Raw genomic sequence first — 25,709 nt, forward strand, 5'->3', positions numbered from 1 at the left:
TAACAAAATGTATTAAGAAAATGGCCTGCATTCCACTTTGGTGAGAGGCGTCTGGGGTCATAAACACTAGGAAGCGGCCATTTAAGATGCATAAATTGGTCTCAACCCATCTGGAGCAAGGGAGAATGAAGAATACTGATGACACAAGGTAAATATGAGCCCAAGAGACAGACAGGGCCACATAAACCAGAGACTTCATTGGCCTGAGACCTGAAGAGCTAGATGGTGCCTGGCTACCACTGAGACTGCCCTGACAGGGAATACAACAGGAATCCCTGATGGAGCAGGAGAGCAGTGGGATGCAGATCTTAAATTCTCGTAAAAAGACCAGGCTTAATGGTCTGACTGAGACCGGAGGGACCCTCATGGTCAGGGTCCCCAGACCCTTTGATAGCCCAAGACTGGAACCATTCCCGAGACCAACTCTACAGACAGGGATTGGCCTGGACTATAAGATAGACAATGGTGCTGGTGACGAGTGAACTTTGTGGCTTGACACATATACTACGCAGGCGACTCCTGTCTGGTGGTGAGATGAGAAGGAAGAGGGGGACAGAAGCTGGTTGAATGGACACGGGGAATACGGGGTAGAAAGGAGGAATGTGCTGTCTCATTAAGGGGAGAGCAGCTGGGAGTGCACGTTGGGCTGTGTATGGCTTTTTGTATAAGAGACTGACTTGATTTATAAACTTTCACCTAAAGCACAATAAATACATTTTTAAAAAATGTGTTTAGTGAATGAATGTATGAATATAAATACATGTCTGATTCACTTCAGGAATAAAGGGATATTAGGTGTGCGTGAGGGTGTGTGTGTGTGTGTCACTTAACCAGCAAATACCACTAAATAATAACAAAGAAGCTTACTTCCTCGAAGTTCAAAAATCTCCCCAATCAACATGAAACACGGTTCAGCCAAGGCGTCTTTCCTCCCATCCATGTCATCACCATAATCTGACAGGTCACTGTCCTCCTCTGTCTCCTCCTGCGGGTGCAGCAAAGTCACAGGAATCAGAGCACGTATCCAAGAACACGGGTAGACGTGTTCTCCTTCTTCAAAAGTAAATTCCAAACAAAATAAGTCCTCGTTTGTTTTTTTTTTTTAATCGGAAAAAAAAAAGTAAATTCCAAACTATTGGCTCAGATTTTAGCCTTACATAATCCTTCAACTTTCCAAATGCAGAAATCTATTTCCAACATGATGGACAGAACACATCTAACCTGAGGGAGGAGCCTGATTCAAACTTTAAGTTAATTCTAAACTCTGTCACTATACAAACAACCAGTGAATTAACAAATGTTTTCTAATCATCTTAAGTTTAAAAGGCTTTTAAACTTAAATGACTTTAAATTCACTTTTTTTTTTTAAAAAAAAAAAAAAACATATGCATCTGAAAGTAATTTAGCTATTTGCAAAGTTTTGACTCAAGCTTTTATTCCGTACTTCAGCTACTCTCATTTCCTGACCTGTGTTATCTGCACGGTTCTGTTCAGAACTTACGATACGCCAGGCACCAAGCTGGTGCAAACGAGTGTGATGGAGCCAGCCTTTCAGTGGTCCACGACTACCTGGGAGACTCACAAATACACAAGCAGCTGCTTCTGTCAGGCAGGATGGGGCGGTACCACAGAGGTGCAAACATCAGACAGTGGAAGGCCGGGTGAGGAAGGCCATTCTAATGTCTGCATACAGGTGAAAGCTGGAGTGGTGGCACCAATGACAAGACACTGGGGGGTGTCTACACTGGGTGAGCTGAGGAAAGGACTAAGGAGAAGCCACAGAAGTGGGAGAAGATCTCTAAAAATACACACAAGCCCAGCAACATCAAAGACTTCAAAGAGGTTGAGGAAGGGGAGGACTGAGAGGAAGCCACTGGATGTGGCCATGGATGCTCACCTTCAAAGAGTAACCTCAGTAGTTACTGAGCTGTAATGTAAACCCCAGGGGGTTCAGGAATAAATGGGGGATAATGGAGGTAAGTAGCCAAGTACAGGCAGACACAGCATGGATGGCCACGAACAAAAGATGTGGGACAGAAGCTTGGCAGGGAAGCGGGTTTACCATCAACCTGAACACAGATGTGAGTATGTTATAGGGTCTACACTGATTTATCCCCCAGCTCAGAATGCAGTAACAGTAGAATGCTGCTTTTCATCTCCATCTATCCAAACTCTTTAAACCAATCCTGGTGAGGTACGTGAGTGAGGACAGTGGCATTTGGGGATGGACTAAGGAGATGCCAAATTTTGGAGATGTTCTTGTGCAATCTGCTAGAGAGTGAAGAAAGGGGTTCCAGTGGCTTAAACTTAGGTTGGGCTGAAGCCCAAAATATAAGGTCACACAAATATCTGAAGTCTCTCTTGATTCATTCCTTTACGCATAGCTATATTTGCTAGAGTCTTCTTGCTTTGAAAACGTTCCATGGTTCTCCATTCCCAAAGAATAAAGTCTCAACTCCTCAGTGTGGCATTTGAGGCCTTCAACGGCCCTGCTCCTTCCCTCTACCCTTTGCCTCATCTTCCATTAGACCAACACGGAACGCCTCCCTCTCCTCAAAGGACAAACTGACTATTCCAAACACACCCTCCTCATTCCTGAACCTCCTACTCATCCACAACAACTGTCCTCACTCAGCTCTCCCCCCTACCCCCACCGCAGAACTGCTTTCCTGTAGGGGGGCTCCTCAGCTTCCCCACCCCCCCAGGACTGCTTTCCTGTAGGGGGGCTCCTCAGCTTCCCCACCCCCCCCAGGACTGCTTTCCTGTAGGGGGGCTCCTCAGCTTCCACCCCGCCCCCCCGCCAGGGACTGCTTTCCTGTAGGGGGCTCCTCAGCTCCCCGAGCCAGAACTGCTTTCCTGTAGGGGGCTCCTTAGCTTTCCCCCCCTCAGGACTGCTTTCCCGTAGGGGTCTCCTAGAGAACTCCCATTCATATTTCACTTTCCCACCTTCACTAATCCTTTTAGTGCTGTACCTTATCTCTTCCAAGTGGCTTGTGGGGGAGGACAAGCAAGTGCCCCCAAATATGATGGAGATAATCACCGAAAATAGACACATTTGCTTTTGTTCCCATTAGCAACATTCTTTCAACAAATATCTGTTAATTCAAACAGCCTTCAAAAAGACACCCAGTTAAATATATTACAAAATTGAACCACCTTTAAATGACTCACCTCCTGGTGGGAGAAAAAGTCACGAGGAAGTCTTTCCAAAAATGAGGCTAATGAAAAAGTGGGTTTTTTCCCCTGCACGTCAATGACCTTGAGGTAGTCAGGAGAAGGGCTCAAAAAGGCATAGAGTGCTTCACTCTGACACAGTCTTTCATCTGAGAGCAGGTTCTGTGAAAGAAAGAGAACTGATCATTCCTCAATAGGAACATATCCACGCTACCAGGAGCCACTACACGTAAAGGCACCAAATACCAAGCCCATTGCCAGCAAGTTGATTCAGACTCATGGCGACCCTATAGGACAGAGGAGAGCTGCCCGTAGGGTTGCCAAGGAGTGGGTGGTGGATTTGAACTGCCAACCTTTCAGTTAGCAGCCGAGCACTTAACCACCATGCCACCAGGCCCCCAAGTAAAGGCAAACAAGGCAGAACTGACTGTGTTGGGGGATCTACTTTCATCCTAATTCTGAACCTAAAATCGTTCTCTTTTCCCCCTGAAATAAAACATTTAAGACCAATTCTCAATGACTTTAACGGCAAACACTCCTCTCCAGGTTAACTGAGCGTGTCCTAACCACTCTGCGTATGGGGGATACTGTGCAGACAAGAGAACTCACTCTGGTTTGCACAATCCTTACTCATTCCAGTTCCTGCAACAAAAAATTCTTACTTCGCATACAGCTTACCTCCCGGGCACCGCCTTCAAAAGTCAACTTAACTTCCACTCATTTATGTCTGAACAACTTAACTTTTGCACATTACACATGGACAGCACTGAACCACCCGTTTATGGCTATGGTCAGGCTGTGTACATCAGCTGAAAAAAGAACTGAGTTATCCCATGGTGGTCTGCCTGCAGGAAACAATTCCACTGTGCGGCCACCTCCCAAGAAGTGCTTGTTTACATGATTATATAAGATCCTTCCTAGAGCCAGCAACCTTGAGAGGGCCCAGTACTGCCACTCAGGGACTGGGGACAGCATCAGCACTGCAGGTTCACCAGCGTCATGAGCCGCAGCAGAGTGCTCTGACCACAGGCAGGTCCTGCCTCAGGGGAATGGAGATCTAGGGACAGCGCCAGCTTCATGAGCCACAGCGGAGTGGTCTGACGGAGGGCAGGTCCTGCCTCAGGTACCAGGAAGGAGGTTAAGGGTCTGGGCAAGTCAGTTTCATTACTGCCTTCCTGACCCCTGTACCCAATAAACAGGCCTTTACTCCTTCTTCAGAATTTTTTTTTAATATATATTTTTTTATTGTGCTTTAAGTGAAAGTTTACGAATCAAGTCAGTCTCTCACACAAAAACTTACATACACCTTGCTACATACTCCCAATTAATCTCCCCCTAATGAGACAGCCCGCTCTCTCCCTCCACTCTCTTTTCATGTCCATCTTGCTAGCTTCTAACCCCCTCCACCCTCTCATCTCCCCTCCAGGCAGGAGATGCCAACATAGTCTCAAGTGTCCACCTGATCCAAGAAGCTCACTCCTCATCAGCATCTCTCTCCAACCCATTGTCCAGTCCAATCCATGTCTGAAGAGTTGGCTTCGGGAAAGGTTCCTGACCTGGGCCAACAGAGGGTCTGGGGGCCATGACCACCAGGGTCCTTCTAGTCTCAGTCAGACCATTAAGTCTGGTCTTTTTATGAGAATTTGGGGTCTGAGTCCCACTGCTCTCCTATTTCCTCAGGGGTTCTCTGTTGTGTTCCCTGTCAGGGCAGTCATTGGTTGTAGCCGGGCACCATCTAGTTCTTCTGGTCTCAGGATGATGTAGTCTCTAGTTCATGTGGCCCTTTCTGTCTCTTGGCCTCGTAATTACCTTGTGTCCTTGGTGTTCATTCTCCTTTGATCCAGGTGGGTTGATACCAATTGATGCATCTCAGATGGCCGCTTGCTAGCGTGTAAGACCCCAGATGCCACTCTCCAAAGTGGGATGCAGAATGCTTTCTTAATAGATTTTATTACGCCAATTGACTTAGATATCCCCTGAAACCATGGTCCCCAAAGCCCCACCACGCTACTCTGGCCTTTGAAGCATTCAGTTTATTCAGGAAACTTCTTTGCTTTTGGTTTAGTCCAGTTGTGCTGACCTCCCCTGTCTTCTTCAGAATTTTAAATGTTCAGTTCACCTGGCATGTGAGGGTGGATGAGGAATGAGATACTCGCCCCTTCCCTGATCCTTCAGCTAATTCACACTCCAACGTTACTTTATAAAATAACAGAAAATTATACTGATGGTTAAGTCTCAAACTTAATACAACCAATATAAATAAAGAAATTGTTAATAGTGATGAATCTTTTGCCTAAATTATATTCTATTATAAAGGAAAATAAAATTCTGCATGAAATATTAGAAATATATCATCAAAGATAATGTCTGAGAAACAAGAAATAATTGGGATCCCATAATTTTTAAGCTGAGAATGAAACCCCACCTCCTAACCCCCACTCCGTCCAAACATTCAGAACATGTTATTTTATTCTACTGAAGGTAGTGCAGTGGTTATGCACTCAGCTGCAAGCCAAAAGGTCAGTGGTTGGAACCCACCAGCGGCTCTGTGGGAGAAAGATGTGGCAGTCTGTTTCTGTACCAATTACGGCCTCGGAAACCCTATGGGACAGCTCTTCTCTGTCTTAGAGGATCGCTGTGAATCAGAATTGACTCGAGAGCAGGGGGTTTGGTGTGGTTTAGGGAAGATCTAAAGAGAAAGGTGTGGAGCCTCCTGAGAATAGTGAGCAGCGTGTGCATGCCCAGAAGTGGGCAGAGCTCTGTTGAAGGAAAAGGCAAAGGCGTTCAGCATGGCTGGAGTAGTTGCTGTGTTTGAGGGATGGAGAAGCTGGTGTACAGGCCTGAAGCAGGGCACACGTTCGATGGCATGGCCAAGAATGATCAGCTATATTATTAAATGTCTGTATTATTAGTATGCCTTGATAGGCGAGTCCTGGAGGCACAATGTTTAAGAGCTCAGCTGCTAACCAAAAGGTCGCCAGTTTGAATCCACCGGCTGCTCCTTGGATACCCTAGGGGGCAGTTCTACTCTGCTGTAGAGGGTCGCTACGAGTTGGAATCAGTTTGATGACGAGTTTGGTTTGGGTTTTTTATAGCGAACCATCTGTCATACCTAAACATTCACGTAAAAAAAACATGAATGTTGATGGACTCTGCGTTAGATGGACTCTAACATGCTGGCGATCATGAGGATAACACGGGATGGGCAACATTTCTTTCTGTTGTACCTAAGATCACCACGAGACAGACAACTCAAAGGCAGCTAACAACAACAAAAGAACATTCGATGGAATCCCTTTCTCTGGACAGTCTACGGGCTGGCCTTCTGAACTGCAGCCTGCTGGGCAGCCTACCTAAACACACGGAGTGGTCAGAACTTTAAAATAAACTCTTGAGAAAACAAAAAACAATTTAAGCCATCATTTCCTTTGAGTTAAAAGACAAACGGGCACTTAGACCATTGCTTCCCCAGGTTTAGCGCAGATCTCTTGCCCTTAGCCATGCCCACTCCACCCACCAGCAGGGTGCCAGAGCACCCTGTCTCCTGGCACGACAGCAGAACTCACTCACCCATTTCCATCATCACCTGTCCAGTAAGAGCACACACTGAACTCTCCCTGGGGCCCCACAGTACAGACATAAGCACAATTTCTGCAGCATATCAGGCAAGTTATCAGAAGCCTGGGAGGACCAAAGTGAGACCCTCCCAGGGTCTGGAGGAAAACCAAAGAATCAGCTGGAGGATTTCAAACCTAAATACCTGGGGCTTAAAAATCTTGCATTTTTAATAACACATATTGCAATGCAAAACAAGGGGCAAAGTGGGCAAATCCCACCTTCACTGCTAACTTCGTGGTAAAGATCAGCATGAATCCAGTTTCCACCTAGAAATGGATCCAGTTCTCACCTTGCCACAGCTCCATGGCCTCCATTACCTTGTAGCCAGCCACTTAGTGGCACGCTATCTCACCCCTGGCTGCCCTGAGCCAGGACAAAACACACAAATCATCTGCCTGTGCAGCCCTTGTCCGAATTAGCCACCCCCAGCTAAGGCAGAGTTCACAAGTTAAAAAGATCCAGGCCCCTGCTGGCCTTTACTGCCCCCTGTGGCTTCGTTAATTCTCTAGAAAGGCTCACAGAATTCCCAGACTACCTGTACCTACAGTTACCCATTTATTATAACCGGAAAAGATACAAACGAAGACGAACATCAGGTGAGGACGTTTCAGGTAAGGATCCTGGCAGGGGGCTTCTGCTGTCCCCAGGGATGTGCCACCCTCCCAAAAGCAAACGTTCTCACCAATCTAGGAAGCCCCCAAACTTCCATGCTCAAAGCGTTTTATTGGCTTCACTGCATAGTCATGGCTGGGGCCTCGCCGCATAGTCAGGCCTAGGGCCTCGCTGCAGGGTCACAGGAGGGGCCTCGCCGCCTAGTCAGGGATGGGGCCTCCCTGCATGGTCACGCCCGGGCCCTCGCCACAGGGTCACGCCCGGGGCCTCGCTGCATAGTCATGATCCACCGAATCACTAAATGAGCACGACTGAGTTATACCCCTTTCCTTTCCTGAGGTTAGCTGCCACGTGCAGTCTGAGTAGCCCCCACTCACTTGCACAAATTTACGTGTCACCTGGTTGTCTTAGAAGACAAAGATGTCGCTATCGCTGGGGAATTCCAAGGGCTTTCAGAAACCAAAGACTAAGGCCAAATCAAGTTCTTGTCCTACACATATTCATGTCACAAACAAGATCTTAAATTTGTTTGAATGACTTAATCACATAGTGTATTCTAAGTACATTTAGTATCTCCTAAACATTCAGAATCAGTAACAAAATGAATGTTAGTTTTAAATTCTCTCTCATATGAACATTTAAATATTAATAATTCTCTATCCAGTTCTGCCATAAAACAGCTCAGAAAGTTCTTCTAAGGTCCGTTTATTTTATTTCCTAAGGGAAATTCTTTTATATATTCACACACACACACACACACACACACACGAACACACGCAAAAATGTGGAGCAGTCAGAACCCCTGAACACTGCTGCTGAGACTGTAAACATTTCTAGAACCACTCTGGCATTACATACTAAAGATGAACACATGCACACCCTACAGCCCAGCAATCTCACTCCCTAGGTGCACACTCAACATATACTCACCGGAAGACAAGCACTAAAAGGTTTACAGAAGCACTCTTTGTAATAGCCTCAAAATGGAAATTATCCCAATGCCCATCCACAGCAGAACAAATAAACTAGTGTATGCATATAATGAAAAACCTCTCCAGCAATGAAAATGAACGGCCTACAACTAAAACATGAAGGATGAATCTGATTAAAGAAGTCAGGGACAAGAGTCCGCGCTGCATGATTCCATTCATACGAAGCTGAGGAACAACTGTAACCAGCTGCTGCGGTGAGAAGTCGGACGGTGGCTACGCGTGGTGGGGGCAGCGACGGGAAGGAAGCTGGAGGGTACTGGCAATGCTCTGTTTCTTGGACTAGGTGCTAGTTACATGTGTTTAGTTCATGAAAATGGAGAAAGCTGTACACTTATGATATGTGCACTTTTCAGTATGTACGTTATACTTCAATAAAATGTTGGAAAAAAAAACACCAAAACCAAATATTTCGAAGATTCAGCACAAACCATGAGAACTGGAAACAAACCAGTAAGCTTAGGATGATGATAATTTAACCCAAAATAAGTAATTTCCTTCTCATATCCAAAACTTTTCACTTGCTTACCTGTAAAAACTTATTTAATTGATTCTTTGACTTCTCCATAAACTTTTGATCAACAGATTTGAAAGGCAGCTTGCTAAGAGAAGGCAACTGGACTTTTTTTAAAGAAGGGAAACACTGTGGGAGGGAAAAAGTGAATGTTAGTATTTGAAACTATATTTTAATCCTTTAAAAAACTGTTATAATTGTTGTTGTTAGATGCCTTTGAGTCGGCTCTGACTTAGAGTGACCCCACGCACAACAGAATGAAACACTGCTTGGCCTGTACCATCCTCACAACGGCAGGTGTGTTTGAGCCCATTGTTGCAGCCACTGTGTCAATCTACCTCGTAGAGAGCTGTGCTCTTTTTCGCTGACTCTCTACTGAAATGGAAATGGAAGACCAAAGAAGAACTGACACACCTGAATTATGGGGCTGGTGAAGAATACCGAATACACCATGGACTGCCAGAGGAACAAACAAATCTGTCTTGGAAGAACTACAGCCAGAATGCTCCTTAGAAGCAAGGATGGCAAGACTTTGTCTCACTTACTTTGGACATGTTATCAGGAGGGACCAGTCCCTGGAGAAGGACACCATGCTTGGTAAAGTAGAGGGTCATTATAACTAGAACATACCAAGTATCTTCCTCCTCTACTTGTTCCTTTGAGATTTAAGGCCTGGAAACCTGTCCGTACTAATCAGGCTTAAAGAATCTGGAAGAATGTGACATTTGATAGAAAAAAGCTACAACTCATCCCAGACCTACAAATGCCTGAAAGCTGGGAAACCATGGCACCAGGCTGATAAGATGGGTTTGCAAAACACACGTTTCTACAACACACAACCGCAGTACAATACGCTAGGCATGAATACCTGTGTTACAGGAAGAAACTATTTCTATCACAACATGTTTTACTTATACCACCTCTGTAAAAAGTTATCAAAGTTGCAAAAGAAACAATGGAAAGAGTAACTTGATTTATAGCTATACTCATGCCTTCCAAGTGCAAACTGGATAATACCAATCTAATAACAAAACACTTTATTAAAAAGCAGTAACAGGCCACCCTTTGTGGATGAAGTCCTACACTCTGTCAGGCAGTGTGCTGGACACTTGGCATGTGTTACTTCACCCCTACAGGTCTATGAGCTGAGAATTATCATCATTCCTGTTTTACACATGAGAAATGTGAGGCTCAGGAATAAAACCCATGTCTACCTGACCTTATACCAATTCCCACAAGACTGTGCCAGTCTGTCCCAATTTCAAACATTGGCCTTCATGAAGGCGCTGGGGCCACTTGAAACGCTTGATGAAACGGACTGGTATTGAAAAGCAAACAAGCACAGAGCGTGCTGCCACAGCTGTTACTCTGCGGTCATCCGTCCACAGAAGGGTCACAGCAGCCCTCTTCTGGTCTGGCCACAGCACAGCACCCAACAAGTTACACCGAGCAACAGTGACAAGTGCATGTACGTGCTTACGTGGTGGCAAAGGAAAACGAAAACTGGCCTTTCCTATACAAGCTACCACAAGTACAATGGCATCTGCCAAGGAAGGCTGTAAGGCAGGACCCAAATTCAGGTAAATTTTTAGAGAAATGAAACAGGCAGTGAGAGCTGGGGGAGAAAATTAAATTCGCCAGGGACCTGGAAGGTGCTTCCCGTCATAGCTGTCAAGAGCAAGGTTCTTTCAAAAGATGAAAACGCATACAATAGGAACGAGATGAGGATCAAGGAAGAGCCAGTAATCATCCACAGATGAGGAAGGAGGACAATGAGATGGTCAGACAGACATGGAGCTTTACAAGGTTTGTTTCCGTTGTGTGTGTATGTGCGCGCGCGCGCGCGTTTTAGGGGAACAAGGTTTGTTTCTTCTACTTCAGTGTAATTACTTTTTTATTTTCTAAGCACATTTTATTTCAAAATCTCCCTGAGATTCCTTTTCCTCTTTCCTTCTGCTTTTCATCAGCAGATTTAGACTGATGCAAAACTTTGGGTTCACAATGGTTTTTCACGGGTAAACAGTAGGTCTTCCTGAAGTGTCAGTTTTACTCCACAGTTTGGGGAAATTTTACTCCTGTGTGCTATAAACGTTTTTACACAATGCTGTGGTGACCAGCATCTATTTCAGAAACACCGTGGTACTCCAGCCAGTTTTGGCCACCATCTTTTTAAAAGGAGTTGAAGTTAGAGCATTCAGAAGTTAGTGATTAAGACAGTTTAAAAATGACCCTTGAAGACAAAGTTAAAGGAAATAAATATACTGTATCATTTTCAAAAGGAAGGTCTGAGAGGTGACCACAGGGTTTTACCAGTATCAGCTCATTCTGAGCAAGAGGGAAATAGAACTAAATTGAAATGATTGAAGAACTTTTTAATTGTTGGAGTAAAGCGCAATTACCCCCAACAAAAGGAGAGCTGGAGAAGACGCAGTTTCTGGGGAGAAGTGGGAAGAATGATGAATCAAAAGTAAGACCACTAGATTCTATTCCTGGTTTGGCCACTATGTGTCTTAAAAAAAAAAAAAAAATTTTTTTTTTTTTTTTTTTTTTACGACAAGTCAATTAAGCTCTATGAGGTCAGTTTCCCTCATCTATCAGATAAAAGGACTGACCCAGGTTAGCAGCTTCTAAACATTTTTAACAAAAACCCCAGACAGTTATCTATCCTCAACTACTCAGACCAGACTGGACGATCCATGAGAAAATGCCATCTTGCCATTATCAACAAAAAAAGAAAACGATTAATTGGTTTCCGTATCTGTAAAAGGAATCTTGAATCTCTTCTTGCTCATAAGTGTAGAGTCTTGTGTTCACAAGCACGCATACCTCGCTCAGTTTCCGGTGTAAATTCTGAAACTCACTGAGCCTTCTGGGGACTGTCCAGTTCTTAGCTCCAACTCCACCAGCTTCTTGCAAGCTTACCGTGACAAAGTAACAGGGCATCTGCTCACCATTCTCTTCCGTAACCTTGAAAACAACCACCACCACCAAAAGCACGGTGAGCAGATGTGGTAGGCAGAATGGCAAATGTCCCCTGGATCCCCCCGCCCCAATGTACATGCCTTGCCTGATCCCCAAGGCTGTGGATACGACGGATTTTATTCCAGCAGCTGGTTTACGTTATACATTACAAGGCACCCACTAAACCCTTACAAGGCACAGGAGACCCTAAAGTAGGGAGATTATCTGGGTGGGCCTCACCTAATCACATGAACCCTTTAAAAGCAGAGAGGAGGTCAGAGAAATGCCAAGCATAAGAAGGATCTGACAGGCTGTAGCCTCAAAGGGAGCAACAACTGATTACCAGAGCAAAGTGCCCTGGTGAGGGCTTTCCTTTCTTTCTTAACATTTGCCTTTGGAATATGATCTTAAAAAACTGTGAAATGTCAGAGGTAGATCCAGCCTAAACTGAGGAGGTGTCAAAAGTCTGTGTTACTTCCCTCCCACAGGCCTCTTCTATATTCTGACATTACAAAGCCTTGAACCTCCCTCCTCCCTAGACTTCCACCTGAAAGATAACTCCATCTGCCACTATCACGGGTTTCTCTGTGGTACATCAGGGCAAGGGCAACCTTCCCTGGTCCACTGCCCCAACCTCCCAGCGAAAAGGTGTATTGTCCTGCAGCTTAGCTTAATGAAAGTGCCAGCAAGTGTCAATGACGTGCTAAGAGTACTTGGTTAAGCTCCCAGATAGTGTTTGTGCTTTTAGGGTAGCTCTGGAGAACTTGCTTCGTTTTGCTGTTTAATCTAGAGGTTAATTTAAGGTTGTGAATTTTAAGCACAATACGTGTGTCAAGGCATTAGTTGAAGGGAAAGGCAGGGATGTACAAAGGTAATTTGGATAAGATGGGCTCCTGCAAATCTCAGGTGTTGTGTATTTGCTTAGCCATTTGAAACAATAATAAGGCAGAACACTACCACTGTCTTGCTCAGGATCTTGTTTTTTGTATTAGATGGTAGACATGACTTTTATCTCCAGTATCCACATGACTGATAGTAGGGCAGTGGGAAAGGAGTAGATCCCTATAAGCTCCTTTCTTCCAAAGTGAAATTATTTTCACAGACAAAAGGGATACAGTATACTCTGAAAACTGTTATCCTACATCCCTCAAAGAATGGCAAAAGATTTTCTAATTTAAAGGGAAACATATATTCACTACTGAAGATCGTAGAGCTATTGGGTTTTGAGCAGCTGAAGTCACAGCAAGACAAAACAATGAGAAACACCTAAATTTTTAATTTTTCATCTGTGAATTTCAAAAAGTGCTTTCAATTTTATTTCAAGCCTCAGTGGAAAAATAAAATCAAGGACATGAATTGCCCCTATCCCACAGTTGCTTATAATTCCAAAAGACAGTGTCACTTTCTATACGAAGTGGTGTGAGATCAGACCTACAGCGGCAGCCTAGTACAGCCAGGGGTGAAGCAGACTTACGATACGCTGGTGGGAAGAGGGGACAATATGGTCTAAAAGAATAAATACGAGTTTTCTATCCTCAACCCTAACTATCTGGAACAAAATTTTGACTTATACTTTCAAACTTGCAAACTAAATTCAGGGAAAGCAGTGGGTCCCACCTCGCCACTGGTGACGGAGGCTTTCCACATGCCGAGGTTCTCGCACCACCAATCTGTTCTCGCCATGTGCAGCTGAAGCTCCGTGCGCTCCTTCTCCATCAGGATTATCTCATCCTTCAACTTGGAAACAATCTGCCACAGAGAAAACATCCTGGGAGTTATGAAACCACTTAAAATACCATGCCCACCATTTGCTTTGATCTCTTCTGTAAGAAAAAAAAAAACATAGGGTGATATACCTCTGCAGTTTCAGGACGGCAGCTCTGCCCCAAACTCTCCTGAACCTGCAGCCTACAAGGCTCCCTGCTTCCTCGGAAAGTCTGCCGACACCCTTGTCCAGCAATCTACTACCTAGGCTTCTTCTCATGAGGCCGTTTTTCCAGTCAGCACTTCCGCTCCCCGAGGGCAGGTGCCAGACTCCCTATTCCACTGTGTCCTTCACTGAACACCACACCCCCAACCACTTAATCATCACTTACGTTTCTCAGGCTCTGCCTGGTTCATGATTTACTCCCAATATTAACCTAAAATTGGACAGTTTGCTCAAGACTCACAACATCTCTGCAGAGAGGGAAAAAAAACAAAAATCCTGGGAAGTGATTTCAGAAAACCAAACTAAAATGCTAATTTCACATCCAGTAGCAAAGGACACCGCTGGTGCAGAGACTTGTGAAATGGGAGGGGTGGTTAGGCAAATCCCTGGCTTTCTTTACTGAGGGAAGAAGGCTGCTCCACTGCGGACACACGGGAAAATGATCTGGTTTGCAGTTAGATATGTAATCCAGAAAAGTCCTCTATAATAGGATCTTTTTAATGGATGTTAATTGCTACATTACCAAAACCTTTTAAACATGAATCGGGACTTAAGTTTTAAAGAAACTTAATCAAACATTAGATATACTATTTTATTTTTGCCAACATGAATGAAAGATTATCAAAGGAGGGGGTCTCTCCTGGAGAGCAGTACCAATTCCTTTACATCCTGAGTCCCTCTGAGTCCTGTTCACACCTGCCAGAAGCAGAGTGCACCCTTGAGCTGCCTGTTGGCAATGTGGCGTAACATGAAATGTAGATCGCTGTAACTATAATCAAAGACTTGGATTCAATTTAAGCCAAAATATCAGTCAGTCTCTCCATATTTCCTGAGAATTCTTTCACACAGTCATAGTTTGCAATGTTTCATTCCATAGTTACTGTTAAGTTCTTTTAAGGAATACTGAAGAACGGCTTTCAACCTAACGATGACCCCAACAGGAAATAATGAATAGTCTCTAACTCATCTTTCATACCGTCACCCATAAATACACTTTATAATGAGATGAATCCTGAACAAATGAAATGACTATTCTTAAGTACATGCTGTATCACAGATATTGATCATCTCCAGCTGGTTCTCTTTAGCGTCTCAAAGCCAAGCTTCTCACCCGGGAGGCCGTGGTGCTTTCCAAGTTCTCCACTGACTGACCAGCAACGACTCATGTAAGGGGGAGAATGAACCTACTTCTCATGACAGCCCAGGAAAGGGCACCACTAATGATTACCAAAGTGACTTCCATGTTAAACTTGCTGTTATACAGAAAGGAATATATAGAGTTCTTTCCAATTCTATAGAAAGATAAGTACTAACAAATATCACAATGCCTTCCATCTTTGTTTTTTTCTTTTTCAAACAAAACCCACTGATTTAACCAAATAGTAACTGGGTTATTTATAAATGAATAGATATTTTGACTATAAGTTGTTCATTGGCTCACAATAAGCTGGTTTTCTTACATCTTGTTTCAGGCATATTTTACTACTACAGAAGTACTTGAATGTCCACAAAAGAAGTCCTGAAGATGGCTCAAAAGAATTGAGCACATGTTCCCAGAAAACCCAATACTATTCATTGAATTTTTTTCTTTTATTTATTTTGTTGTTGTTGTCGAGAATACACACAGCAAAACATACACCAATTCAACAGCTTCTACATGTACCATTTAGTGACATTAATTACATTCTTCGAGTTGTGCGACCATTCTCACCCTCCTTTTCTGAGTTTTTCATCCCCAATTAACATGAATTCACTGCCCCCTAAGGTTCCTGTGTGATCTTTTGAATTGCTGTTGTCAATCTGATCCCACATAGATAGTTATTAAAAGAGCATAATGCTCAGGGCAGACATTTTTTACTAGTTAAGCTAAACTATTTTTGGTTTAAGGTTTAAAGATTATCTCAGGGCAATAATTTCAAGGGTTCCTGCAACCTTCATGGCTCCAGGAAGTTGGAGTCCATGAGAATTTGAAATTTTGTTCTACATTTTCTTCCTTTTGATCAGGATTCTTCTGTAGAATCTTTGATCAAAATATTCAGTAATGGTAGCCAGGCACCATCTGGCTCTTTCTGGTCTCATGGCAAAGGAGGCAGCTGTCCATGGAGGCAATTAGCCACACATTCCATATCATCCTCATATTCCTCTCCCGCTGTTGTTCCAGGCAAACAGAGACCAATTATTGTGCCTTGGATGGCTGCTTGCAAGATTTTAAGACCCCAAGCACTATGCGACGAACTAGGAGGTAGAACAGAAACACTAAACACGCTATTGGGCCAATTAACTGGGATGTGCCATGAAACCACGACTCTAAACCTACAAACCAAGAAACCAAACTCCAGGAGGTGTTTAGCTGTACATAAACAGCCTCAGCAGCTGTTCTTTGTCTCTCTTTCCTTTTTTTTCGGTCATGGTATATACATACATCTATCATACAACTTTTGCCAATTCAACTTTTTACAGGTATACAACTTATTGACAGCAATTACAGTAATCAGCTGTGCAACCCTACTCTTAATTAATGCAATATTTCCATCACTGTTAACCCTCCCTCCCACCTCTGGCAACCACTATAAACTTTGCTCTCTATACATTTATTTGGCTTTTCTTGTCTTTTTATGTAAGTCAAGTCATACAATATTTGTCCTTTTGTTACTGACTGATTTCACTTGGCATTCTTCCAACTCCATCCATATTGTAGCATGTATCAAGACTTCATTTCTCCTGCTGGCTGAGTAGTAGTCAATTGTATATGTGTACCACATTTTATTTATCCTTTCATTTGTTGATGGGCATTTAGGTTGTTTCTACCTCCTGGTTACTGTGAATATTGCAGTGAACACTGGGGTACAAGTCTCTTTTTGAGTCTCTGCTTTCAAGTCTTTCAGGTATATACCTAGAAGTGGAATTGCTGCATCATGTGGTAGTACTATTTTCAGTTTTTTGAGGAACTGCCACACTGTTTTCCATAAAGGCAACACCATTTTGCATTCCCACCAGCAATGGGTAAGGGTTCCAACTTCCCCACAACGTTGCCAGTATTTGTTTTTCAGTCTTAGCCATGGTATCTCACTGTTGTTTTCATCTTAGCCATGGTATCTCACTGCTGTTTTGATCTTAGCCATGGTATCTCACTGTTGTTTTGATCTTAGCCGTGGTATCTCACTGTTGTTTCGATCTTAGCCGTGGTATCTCACTGTTGTTTTCATCTTAGCCGTGGTATCTCACTGTTGTTTTCATCTTAGCCGTGGTATCTCACTGCTGTTTCGATCTTAGCCGTGGTATCTCACTGCTGTTTCGATCTTAGCCGTGGTATCTCACTGCTGTTTCGATCTTAGCCGTGGTATCTCACTGCTGTTTCGATCTTAGCCGTGGTATCTCACTGCTGTTTCGATCTTAGCCGTGGTATCTCACTGCTGTTTCGATCTTAGCCGTGGTATCTCACTGCTGTTTCGATCTTAGCCGTGGTATCTCACTGCTGTTTTGATCTGCATCTCTCGGACATCTAACGACGTGGAGCATCTTTCCCTGTGTTTGGTAGCCATTTGAGTGTCATTGTCTATCCAAGTCCTTTCCCCATATTTTGATTGGGTTATTTGTTTTTTTGTTATCAAAGTTTTATATATATTTTGGTATTTAGATTCTTATCGGAGATATGGATTCCAAAGATATTCTCCCAGTTGGCAGCATGTCTTTTCACTTTTTTAGTAAAGTCTTTTGATGAACAAAAGTTTTTAATTTTTTTGAGGTCCAGTTATTTATTTTGTCTTTTGCTGTTTGTGCTTTTGTTATTAGATAATCCATTATTAAAGGTAGACTGACAGCATTGCCCCTGCTTTTTCTTTTAAGAATTTTATGGTTTTAGTTTGCACATTTAGGTCCTTAATCCACTTTGAATTTGTTTTTATGTATGGTGTGAGATACAGATCCTGTTTCATTTTTCTGCGTGTGGAAATCCAATTTTCCCAACACCGTTTATTGAAGAGATTGTTCTCCCCTCATCAAATGGACTTTGCACCCATGTCAAAAATCAGTTGACCATAGATATGTGGGTTTATTTCTGGACTCTCAATTCTATTCCACTGATCTAAGTGTATACTGTTATACCAATACCAGGGTTTTTTTCTTCTTCTTCTAATTGTGCTTTAAGTGAAAGTTTACAGTTCAAGTTATTTTCTCATATAAAAATCCATACACACATTGTTATGTGGCCCCAGGTGCTCTCCCTATAATGTGACAGCACAATCCTCTTTTCCACCCCGGATTTCCCATATCTATTCAACCAGCTCCTGTCCCTCTCCACCTTCTCATCTCTCCTCCAGACAGGAGCTGCCTATTTAGTCTCCTGTATCTACTTGAACTAAGAAGCACACTCTTCATGAGTATCATTTTATGTCTTATAGTCCAGGCTAATCTTTGAAGAGTTGGCTTCAGGACTGGTTTTAGTTTGGGGCTAACAGAGAGTCCGGGGGCCATGTCTTATTGGATCCCTCCAGTCTCAGTCAGACCATTAAGTCTGGTCTTTGGACCAGAGTTTGACTTCTGCACTCCACTTTTCTCCTGCTCCGTCAGGGACTCTCTGTTGTGTTCCCTGTCGGGGAGGTCACTGGTGGTAGCCAGGCACCATCTAATTCTTCTGGTCTCAGGCTGATGGAGTCTCTGGTTTATGTGGCCCTTTCTGCCTCTTGGGCTAATATTTTCCTTGTGTCTTTGGTGTTCTTCATTCCTTTGCTGCAGGTGGGTTGGGACCAACTGATGCATCTTAGATCGCCACTTGCTAGCTTTTAAGACCTCAGAGCCACTTACCAAAGTGGGATGCAGAACATTTCAATAAACTTTGTTATGCCAATTGACCTACATGTCCCCTGAAACCATGGTCCCCACCCCTGCTATTCTGTTTCTCAAAGTGTTTGGTTATATTCAGGAAACTTCTTAGCTTTTGGCTTAGCCCAACTGTGCTGACCTCCCCTGTACTGTGTGTTGTCCTTCCCTTCACCTAAGATAATTCTCGTCTACTGTCTGATTACCTAATACCCCTTTTCCTCCCTCCCCACCCTCGTAACCACCAAAGAATGTTTTCTTCTGTGTTGAAACCTTTTCTTGAGTTTTCATAATAGTGGTCTCATGTTATATTTGCCCTTTTACGACTGACTAATTTCACTCAGCATAATACTTCCAGGTTTATCCATATTATGTTTTGTGGATTTCATCACTGTTCTTTATCATTGCGTAGTATTCCATTGTGTGAATATACCATAATCTGTTTATCCATTTGTCCATTGATGAGCACCTAGATTGTTTCCATCTTTTTGCAGTTGTGAACAGTGCTGCAATGAACATGGGTGTGCATATGTCTATTTGTGTGACGGCCCTTATTTCTCTAGGATATATTCCAAGGAGTAATACCAGGCTGTTTTGATTACTGTAGCTGTATAGTATGTTCTAAAGTCATGAAACGTGAGTCCTCCTACTTTGTTCTTCTCTTTCAATATGGTCTTAGCTATTTGGGGCCTCTTGCCATTCCATAGAAAGTTGAGGACTGGTTTTTTTTCTATTTCTATAAATCACCAAAATTGTTTTATTTAAAGTTGTTTTCCTGCTGGTCTGCTTGAAATCCTCACACATTCAGAATGTACCAGAGGAGACCAGCTTGGCCAACCCAAGAACATCCGTCACCCATACCTCCTTGCTGAACTCCAAAGAGACATACACACAAAGCAAAAAGCCACACCACATCTTGGGTTGGAGAAACACTGATTAGTAAGATGCTGTTTATATTTTTGAACTTTCAAATTCTGCTGGCTTCTAGCAAAAAAATTTACATCTTGCATAACTGTGAAGTTTTTTAAATTGCACTCGAGGCATTTAAAAAAGAAGAAAAAAGACTGTCCTTTAGTATCTAACTTAATTCCAGAAATGACTTTGACACAAGAAAAAAACTTTGCTCGCTTTCCTCAAAGGTACTTAAGGCAAGTCAGATACAAAGAACACAAAGTTACTCATAGTTCATGATTGGGAACGCCAAACCTAACCCATTGCCGTCGAGTTGATTCTGACTCATAGCAACCCTACAGGACAGAGTAGAACTGCCCCATAGAGTTTCCAAGGAGCTCCTGGTGGATTTGAACTGCTGACCCTTTGGTTAGCAGCCGTAGTACTTAACCACTATGCCACCAGGGTTTCCTGATGATTGGGAAAGAACCCCAAATAGCAACCCTCTAGGGCGGTGCAGAAGTGCCCCACAGGGTTTCCAAAGCTGCAGTTCTTTATGGAAGCAGACTGCCACAGCTTTCTCCCATGGAGCAGCTGGTGAGTTTGAACGGCCAGCTTTTCAGTTAGCAGCCGAGCTCTAAACCACTGCACTACCAGGGCCCCTTTTTCTAATTCTATACCAGAAGCAAAATAGTAACAACAACAACAACAGAATGTGTTCACAGTTAAAATTCTTTTGAAAGAAACGCTGAAATTCTCAACATAAACTGAAAGCTACTATTTATCAAATTAAACAAACGGAAATTTTCAATACGACCTTGAAAACAAAAGAGTTACCTTCTTGTCAGGTTTTGGTGCATTCTGAATAGAAATTAGAGCTTGCCTTTTATATTCAAGTTTATCATTGAGTTCTCGTAGTTTGTTTACAGCGAAGCTGGCTTGTTCATTCATCCGTCTGGTGCCTTCATCTACAGATTCCTCACCCGCCTCACCTCCCTGGCCCTGGGGGGGAACGGTCACATGAACCACTGTATCTCACAAAGACAGAATAGTCTGTAATTATTATCTATGCTCGAGATTCAAGGTCATTACAATACTGTCCCAAAGAACCAGACTCCATTAAGGAAAGGATCTATAGCAGAACCCTTAGAAGATGACTGGTCTAAGCCACAGATGGCCCACCCGCAGTTCACCTGCCACCTCGCTTTCCAGGAGTCAAAGTGAGGGTGTGTTCCAGGTCTATGCAGAGGGCAGGGAGGCCTCTGACTCAATGCTGGCAGGTAGTACCAAGGTAGCCAGAAGAGCAAAGAGGGAAGAAAAAAATAACACCAGGACAATAAGGTAACTCAAGTTTATTTTTTATGCCACTTAAAGTCCTGCATATTAAAAGACTACGGTGCATGTCAAATGTGGCACATTCATGATGCTCCCACTTAGTCACATTCACAGCTCATCCACCGGAAAGGGCACAGAAAGTTCAATGACTCACCACTTCGTCCTTGTCAGAAATCAACCGTGGGCCATGTTTTTCTTCTTCTTTTGTCATCAATTTCTCATACAGGTCACTGACGATAAAGGAAGGGTAATACCTATCCTTTAGGGTCTCATAAACATCTCCCTGGATTCTGCAGAATACCTCGATCCCTTTATTTCCTACAAGACATTGCTGGATTTCTTTGTAAAGTGATTTTTCCACAGGTATTTCTTTGTTCTCCACAAAGAAATTCTGATAAATTTCACCAACTAACTGTGGAATTTCATTCTGAAAAGATAGGAAGATAAAGAAAGAGAAAAGTAAGAAATGGCACCACGGAGGGAAATTACTTTCCTCTGAATTCTCTGCATTTCAGAGCTGAAAGGAAGGCATGCAGGCTGTACTCTGGCCCTGGTACAGCGCGGGCTTTTTGTGTCACATTCAGAGCCAGGGGCACTGTCAGACCCTGAACAGTTAACCTCTGCGATTTCTTTAAACACTGAATGGAAAAAATAAGAATCAGAACAGTTTTCTTTCTGAAGAATTCCTTTTCATATATGTCAATTTCACAGGGATATAATTTATCAGCTGAATTCAATTATAATTAGAAGTGCCATATCTCACACAGAAAGTCAGCCTAATAATCACGCAATTTAAGAAAAGAAGATATTCTAAAAAATGATTACTTATTTCATTGTAATCAAGCTTAAATTACACAGTTTAGTCTAAAACATTAATTTAGGTCATCAGTAGCCTATTTCGAAAATTCAAACATCTATCCTGATTAACATAATCTTTGTATTCTCTCTAGGGACATCTCATTAACTCTACGCTTGTGATGCAAAGTCTTCAACGGTCATAAAAAACAAGGACACACAAGGTAATGAATATAACTAATTTAACAAACACCCCAGAACTTTTAGATCCAAATAGTGTCGCTAGGTCAAAATATAGCTACTTGATGAGGCTGTATGCTTTTATTTCACTGAAGTTTTTTAAATTGTTTTCAGTAATTTAGGAAAACCCTTTAGACTGTTCACAATATGCTCTCTTGAGAGCAGCCAAAAGATACATGGAGTCAGGCCTAGCAAATAATATGAGCAAAAAGGTGGCACATTCAATACTGGGTAAAAGGAGGTAATTTGTGGCTCGTAGTTAAGGATGAAAGTCATTCCAAAGATTTAAGATACCACGAAACTGGATATAGTGCCTTAACCAGGAGTTTGTGATTTATAACATACTGACACCATCGTTCTGCTCCGCAACACTTACATTAAGTATAACAACTAATTCAATGTACAAAATGCCCTTCGTGCTACTTCAACGTTGTTGCTGTGTGCCATGGAGTCAATTCTAACTCATATCGGCCCTATGTGACAGAGCGGAGCTGTCCCCTAGTGTTTCCTGGCTGTAATCTTTACGGGGGCAGATGACCAGGTCTTTTCTCCTGTGGAGCAACTGGCGGGTTCAAACCAACAATCTTCAGGTCAGCAGTGGGACACTTAGCCAATGCACCACCAGGGCTCCTTGTTATTTTAATAAACCTCTCGAGATGTTATATATTGATGTAATAAATGTTTGTTATATATGTACTCTGTGCTACACATAGTGTTATGTGCATTTATAAACATATATATAGACATATATTTCAATTAATTTAATTCCTAAATATATATTAAGAACTTGCCAAGTGTAAAACATAATACTTATTATTGGGTTCTTCATTTTAAGAGGCATTTATAACCAACAATGCTTTTCTGTTCATTTACTCAACTATATTAAGGAAATAAAAGGATAAGAGTAGTATAAAATATGCCCGTTATGGTATTAAAGATGGCTGGCGAGGTTCCGAGACTGAGGTGGAGGTGCTAAGACCAAGTTCACTATATGTGCAATGTGAATAAAAATTAAATCTTTTGGTATATTTATAAATCTTTTTTCCCTTGACTATACATTCAAAAGCATCTTCTATAAAAATAAAATCATAATTTTATTTATCATTACAAAAGCAACCAAAAAACAAACCTGTTGCCGTAGCGTCAATTCTGACTCATTATGACCCCACAGAACAGAGTAGAACTGCCCCCATAGGGTTTCCAAAGAGCAGCTGGTGGATTCGAACCATCAACCTCTTGTTAGCAGCCAAGCTCTTATCCACCCTGCCACCAGGGCTCCATTTACCATTACAGGCTAGTACATAATGTCAATATCATATATGGTTTAAAATATTCTTTTAATATATATGTATATACATTAAACATCAGTACACATTTATCTTAAAATAATATTGTATTACAGATAAATTCATATTTATCTTACATCTTCATACAGAAACAGAGACATACTGTCTAACATGCATGTTTTCACCAGTGAGTGACTAATTCTCCCTTGAGGTTCTACTCACTACCTTGTTAGCAGTCTTTAAACGCTCCACAGACTCCCAAAAACTAATGAGAGCTCTTCTGTCCATCCTTTCCACGTATATTCGAAAGTGCTCTCGGTAGCATGCATTGGCCATGATATCTTCAAATTGAAGAATCTATTAAAATAATTTAAGTAAAAGTTAAAAAAAAATCAAATGCAAATATTAAATATCAGTTTGCTTTAACTTCCAGTGGTTCAATTTCTATACTGAGAAAAAAATGCCTGTTTTTTTTTTAAGTCCATAGTCAATGTACTATAGCACACCTAGTAAGTTTAAATGTCTACTTCATCTAAAATTTAGTAGAATAAAGCTTACTGAATATTCAAAACGCACATTTTAAAAAAATACCAATTTTCAATTAATCATTCAACGGAGATGTATCTGGCATCTGCTATGTATAAGGCACAGCTGTGGGGAATAAAACATGAAAATCCTTGCCTTAAGGGATGTACATTCTATTCTAAAAGCAACAGGTATCAGTAATAGAAAAACTGAAGACACAAGTATAAAAGACAAGGAAACCAGTGTCTAGGTTGGCATTTTTGCTTTCCATCATATTTTTATATAGTTGAGGAAATCTGTAAGTGATTTTATATCACATTTTTGGTTTAGAATATCACATTCATAAACGCATCTTTTATAAGCCATCCTTTTAACTAGTCCATAATATTACATTGTATAAAACCAAGCCCACTGCCATCGAGTTAATTCCGACTCATAGCAACCCTATACGGCAGAGTAGAACTGTCCCACGGGGTTTCTGAGGAGCAGCTGGTGGATTCAAACTGCTGACATTTCAGTTAGCAGCCAAGCTCTTAACCACTATGCCACCAGGGCTCCTTATATTGTATAAAAAATATATAGATGTACCAAATTAGTTCAACTACTCGCTTGCTGGTGACCATTACAGGTATTGACTATTTTGCATGATTTATTCTTTTCATGCTCACAGGGAAAGAAAACTGAGCTTTTTGAAGACAGAGGAGAACACCTTTGAGTGTGCACTGCCATAACATGAAAGACAGCTGACCTTAATAATAATTCATGGCTCCATTAATTAGGAAAGTTGCCTCAAGTTAATTTAGAAGAGACTTAAGGCCCATATCTTCAGTTCTGAATTAGTAATAAGAAAAGACATCGCTAACAAGTGGAGTTCAAATCAATTAAATGAAAATGTTGATTTTGAGATTCTTAAAATTAATATTGTGGCAGTGGGAAATTTTCAAGAAATATTACCAGTGAGACCTTCACTGTCAGTGCACTGTCCGCTGTTCTGTCACCAGCAATCTGTGGAGCTTCACTTCATCTGTTCTGTGGGCAGAATGCTCAGGCATTTTTCTAACGAATTCAGGTAACCAGTCAAAGGCGATGGATGGCATCGCTTGCTACAGATGTCAGCATTTAGTTTCCACAAATACTTCAGACCACTAGTATTCAGTCAGTGCACACGCTTTGAGGCCTCACAGAGTCCGTATTTACTTTGTGTAAACCCTAGCTGTGAAGCATTTTAAAGCATGAGTCCTAACTGTACATGCTTCAGAGAAGCTTATAGGAATTCCTACCAGCTCTGGCTACAGATGTCAGATCACTCAGAGTTTACTTATTTTTAACAAAGGGAGAATGTGAGGAGGACGATAACAGGGTAGACATCCAATAATTTCCAAGGACATCTTCCCAGTATAAATTCACTTAGTTTGAAATGAATTCTAAAGCAGATAAAGATCTAACAACTTGCAAAAACAAAGTCTAAAACTTATAAAATATGAGGAATTTTTATATTCCTTCATTTTGTCTTATGAACACTCTATGTAAATATACAAATAAAGTATAAATATATACAAATAAGCAACAGCAAGTATATCTGAAGTATAACTAAGTATACTTCCTCTGTTTAGGAATCTATCTGATCTGTTCTCAGGTTAAAAAAAAAAAAAAAAAAAAAACCAGCCCTGCAAACTAAAAGCAGCATGAACGTCAAGAAGGAAAGCGGTCCTTAGGGCTCCTGCAGCAACAGAAAGAGGCAGGAAATCGTTTCAGACTCAAGTGTAGAGCCCTGGACCACACTCAACCGTATTCCTTTTGGATTGACCTTGGATCAAATAAATAAATCGATACAGAAAATGATCGTAGAGACGAGGTCGGACATTTGCTGCCACTGATCTCCAAACCCCACGTATTTTCCTCTTCTCTTCTCCACTTTTTCATAAGCTCATCCTTCCATCTTTTCCATTTGGAACCATTTTTGGAAGTGTTCCCTTACAAAGAAATAAGGCAAAACAGATTTTTCTGTTGTCACATTGGGA

At 42.0% G+C, this 25,709-nt stretch overlaps 1 protein-coding gene across 4 annotated transcripts in view; it reads right to left on the minus strand.

The window, feature by feature from the left end:
• Positions 1 to 25,709, minus strand: part of SNX25 (sorting nexin 25) — a 148,558-nt gene that overhangs the window by 15,209 nt on the left and 107,640 nt on the right. For 3 of the 4 annotated variants that reach the window (XR_007514929.1, XM_049866249.1, XM_049866247.1), the window contains 8 exons: positions 23,389 to 23,520; positions 20,997 to 21,269; positions 20,345 to 20,509; positions 13,486 to 13,617; positions 11,734 to 11,874; positions 8,923 to 9,036; positions 3,172 to 3,336; positions 868 to 985 (listed from right to left, as the gene is read on the minus strand). Coding sequence is in view for 3 of the 4 variants with exons in the window: in XM_049866249.1 (XP_049722206.1) it covers positions 868 to 985; positions 3,172 to 3,336; positions 8,923 to 9,036; positions 11,734 to 11,874; positions 13,486 to 13,617; positions 20,345 to 20,509; positions 20,997 to 21,269; positions 23,389 to 23,520 (1,240 nt within the window). In the remaining variant the exon portion in view is untranslated. The remainder of the gene's footprint in view (positions 1 to 867; positions 986 to 3,171; positions 3,337 to 8,922; positions 9,037 to 11,733; positions 11,875 to 13,485; positions 13,618 to 20,344; positions 20,510 to 20,996; positions 21,270 to 23,388; positions 23,521 to 25,709) is intronic. The other variant, XM_049866248.1, reaches the window with a different exon arrangement.

Source organism: Elephas maximus, chromosome 22 (genome assembly GCF_024166365.1).
Source record: "Elephas maximus indicus isolate mEleMax1 chromosome 22, mEleMax1 primary haplotype, whole genome shotgun sequence".
Taxonomy (NCBI): domain Eukaryota; kingdom Metazoa; phylum Chordata; class Mammalia; order Proboscidea; family Elephantidae; genus Elephas; species Elephas maximus.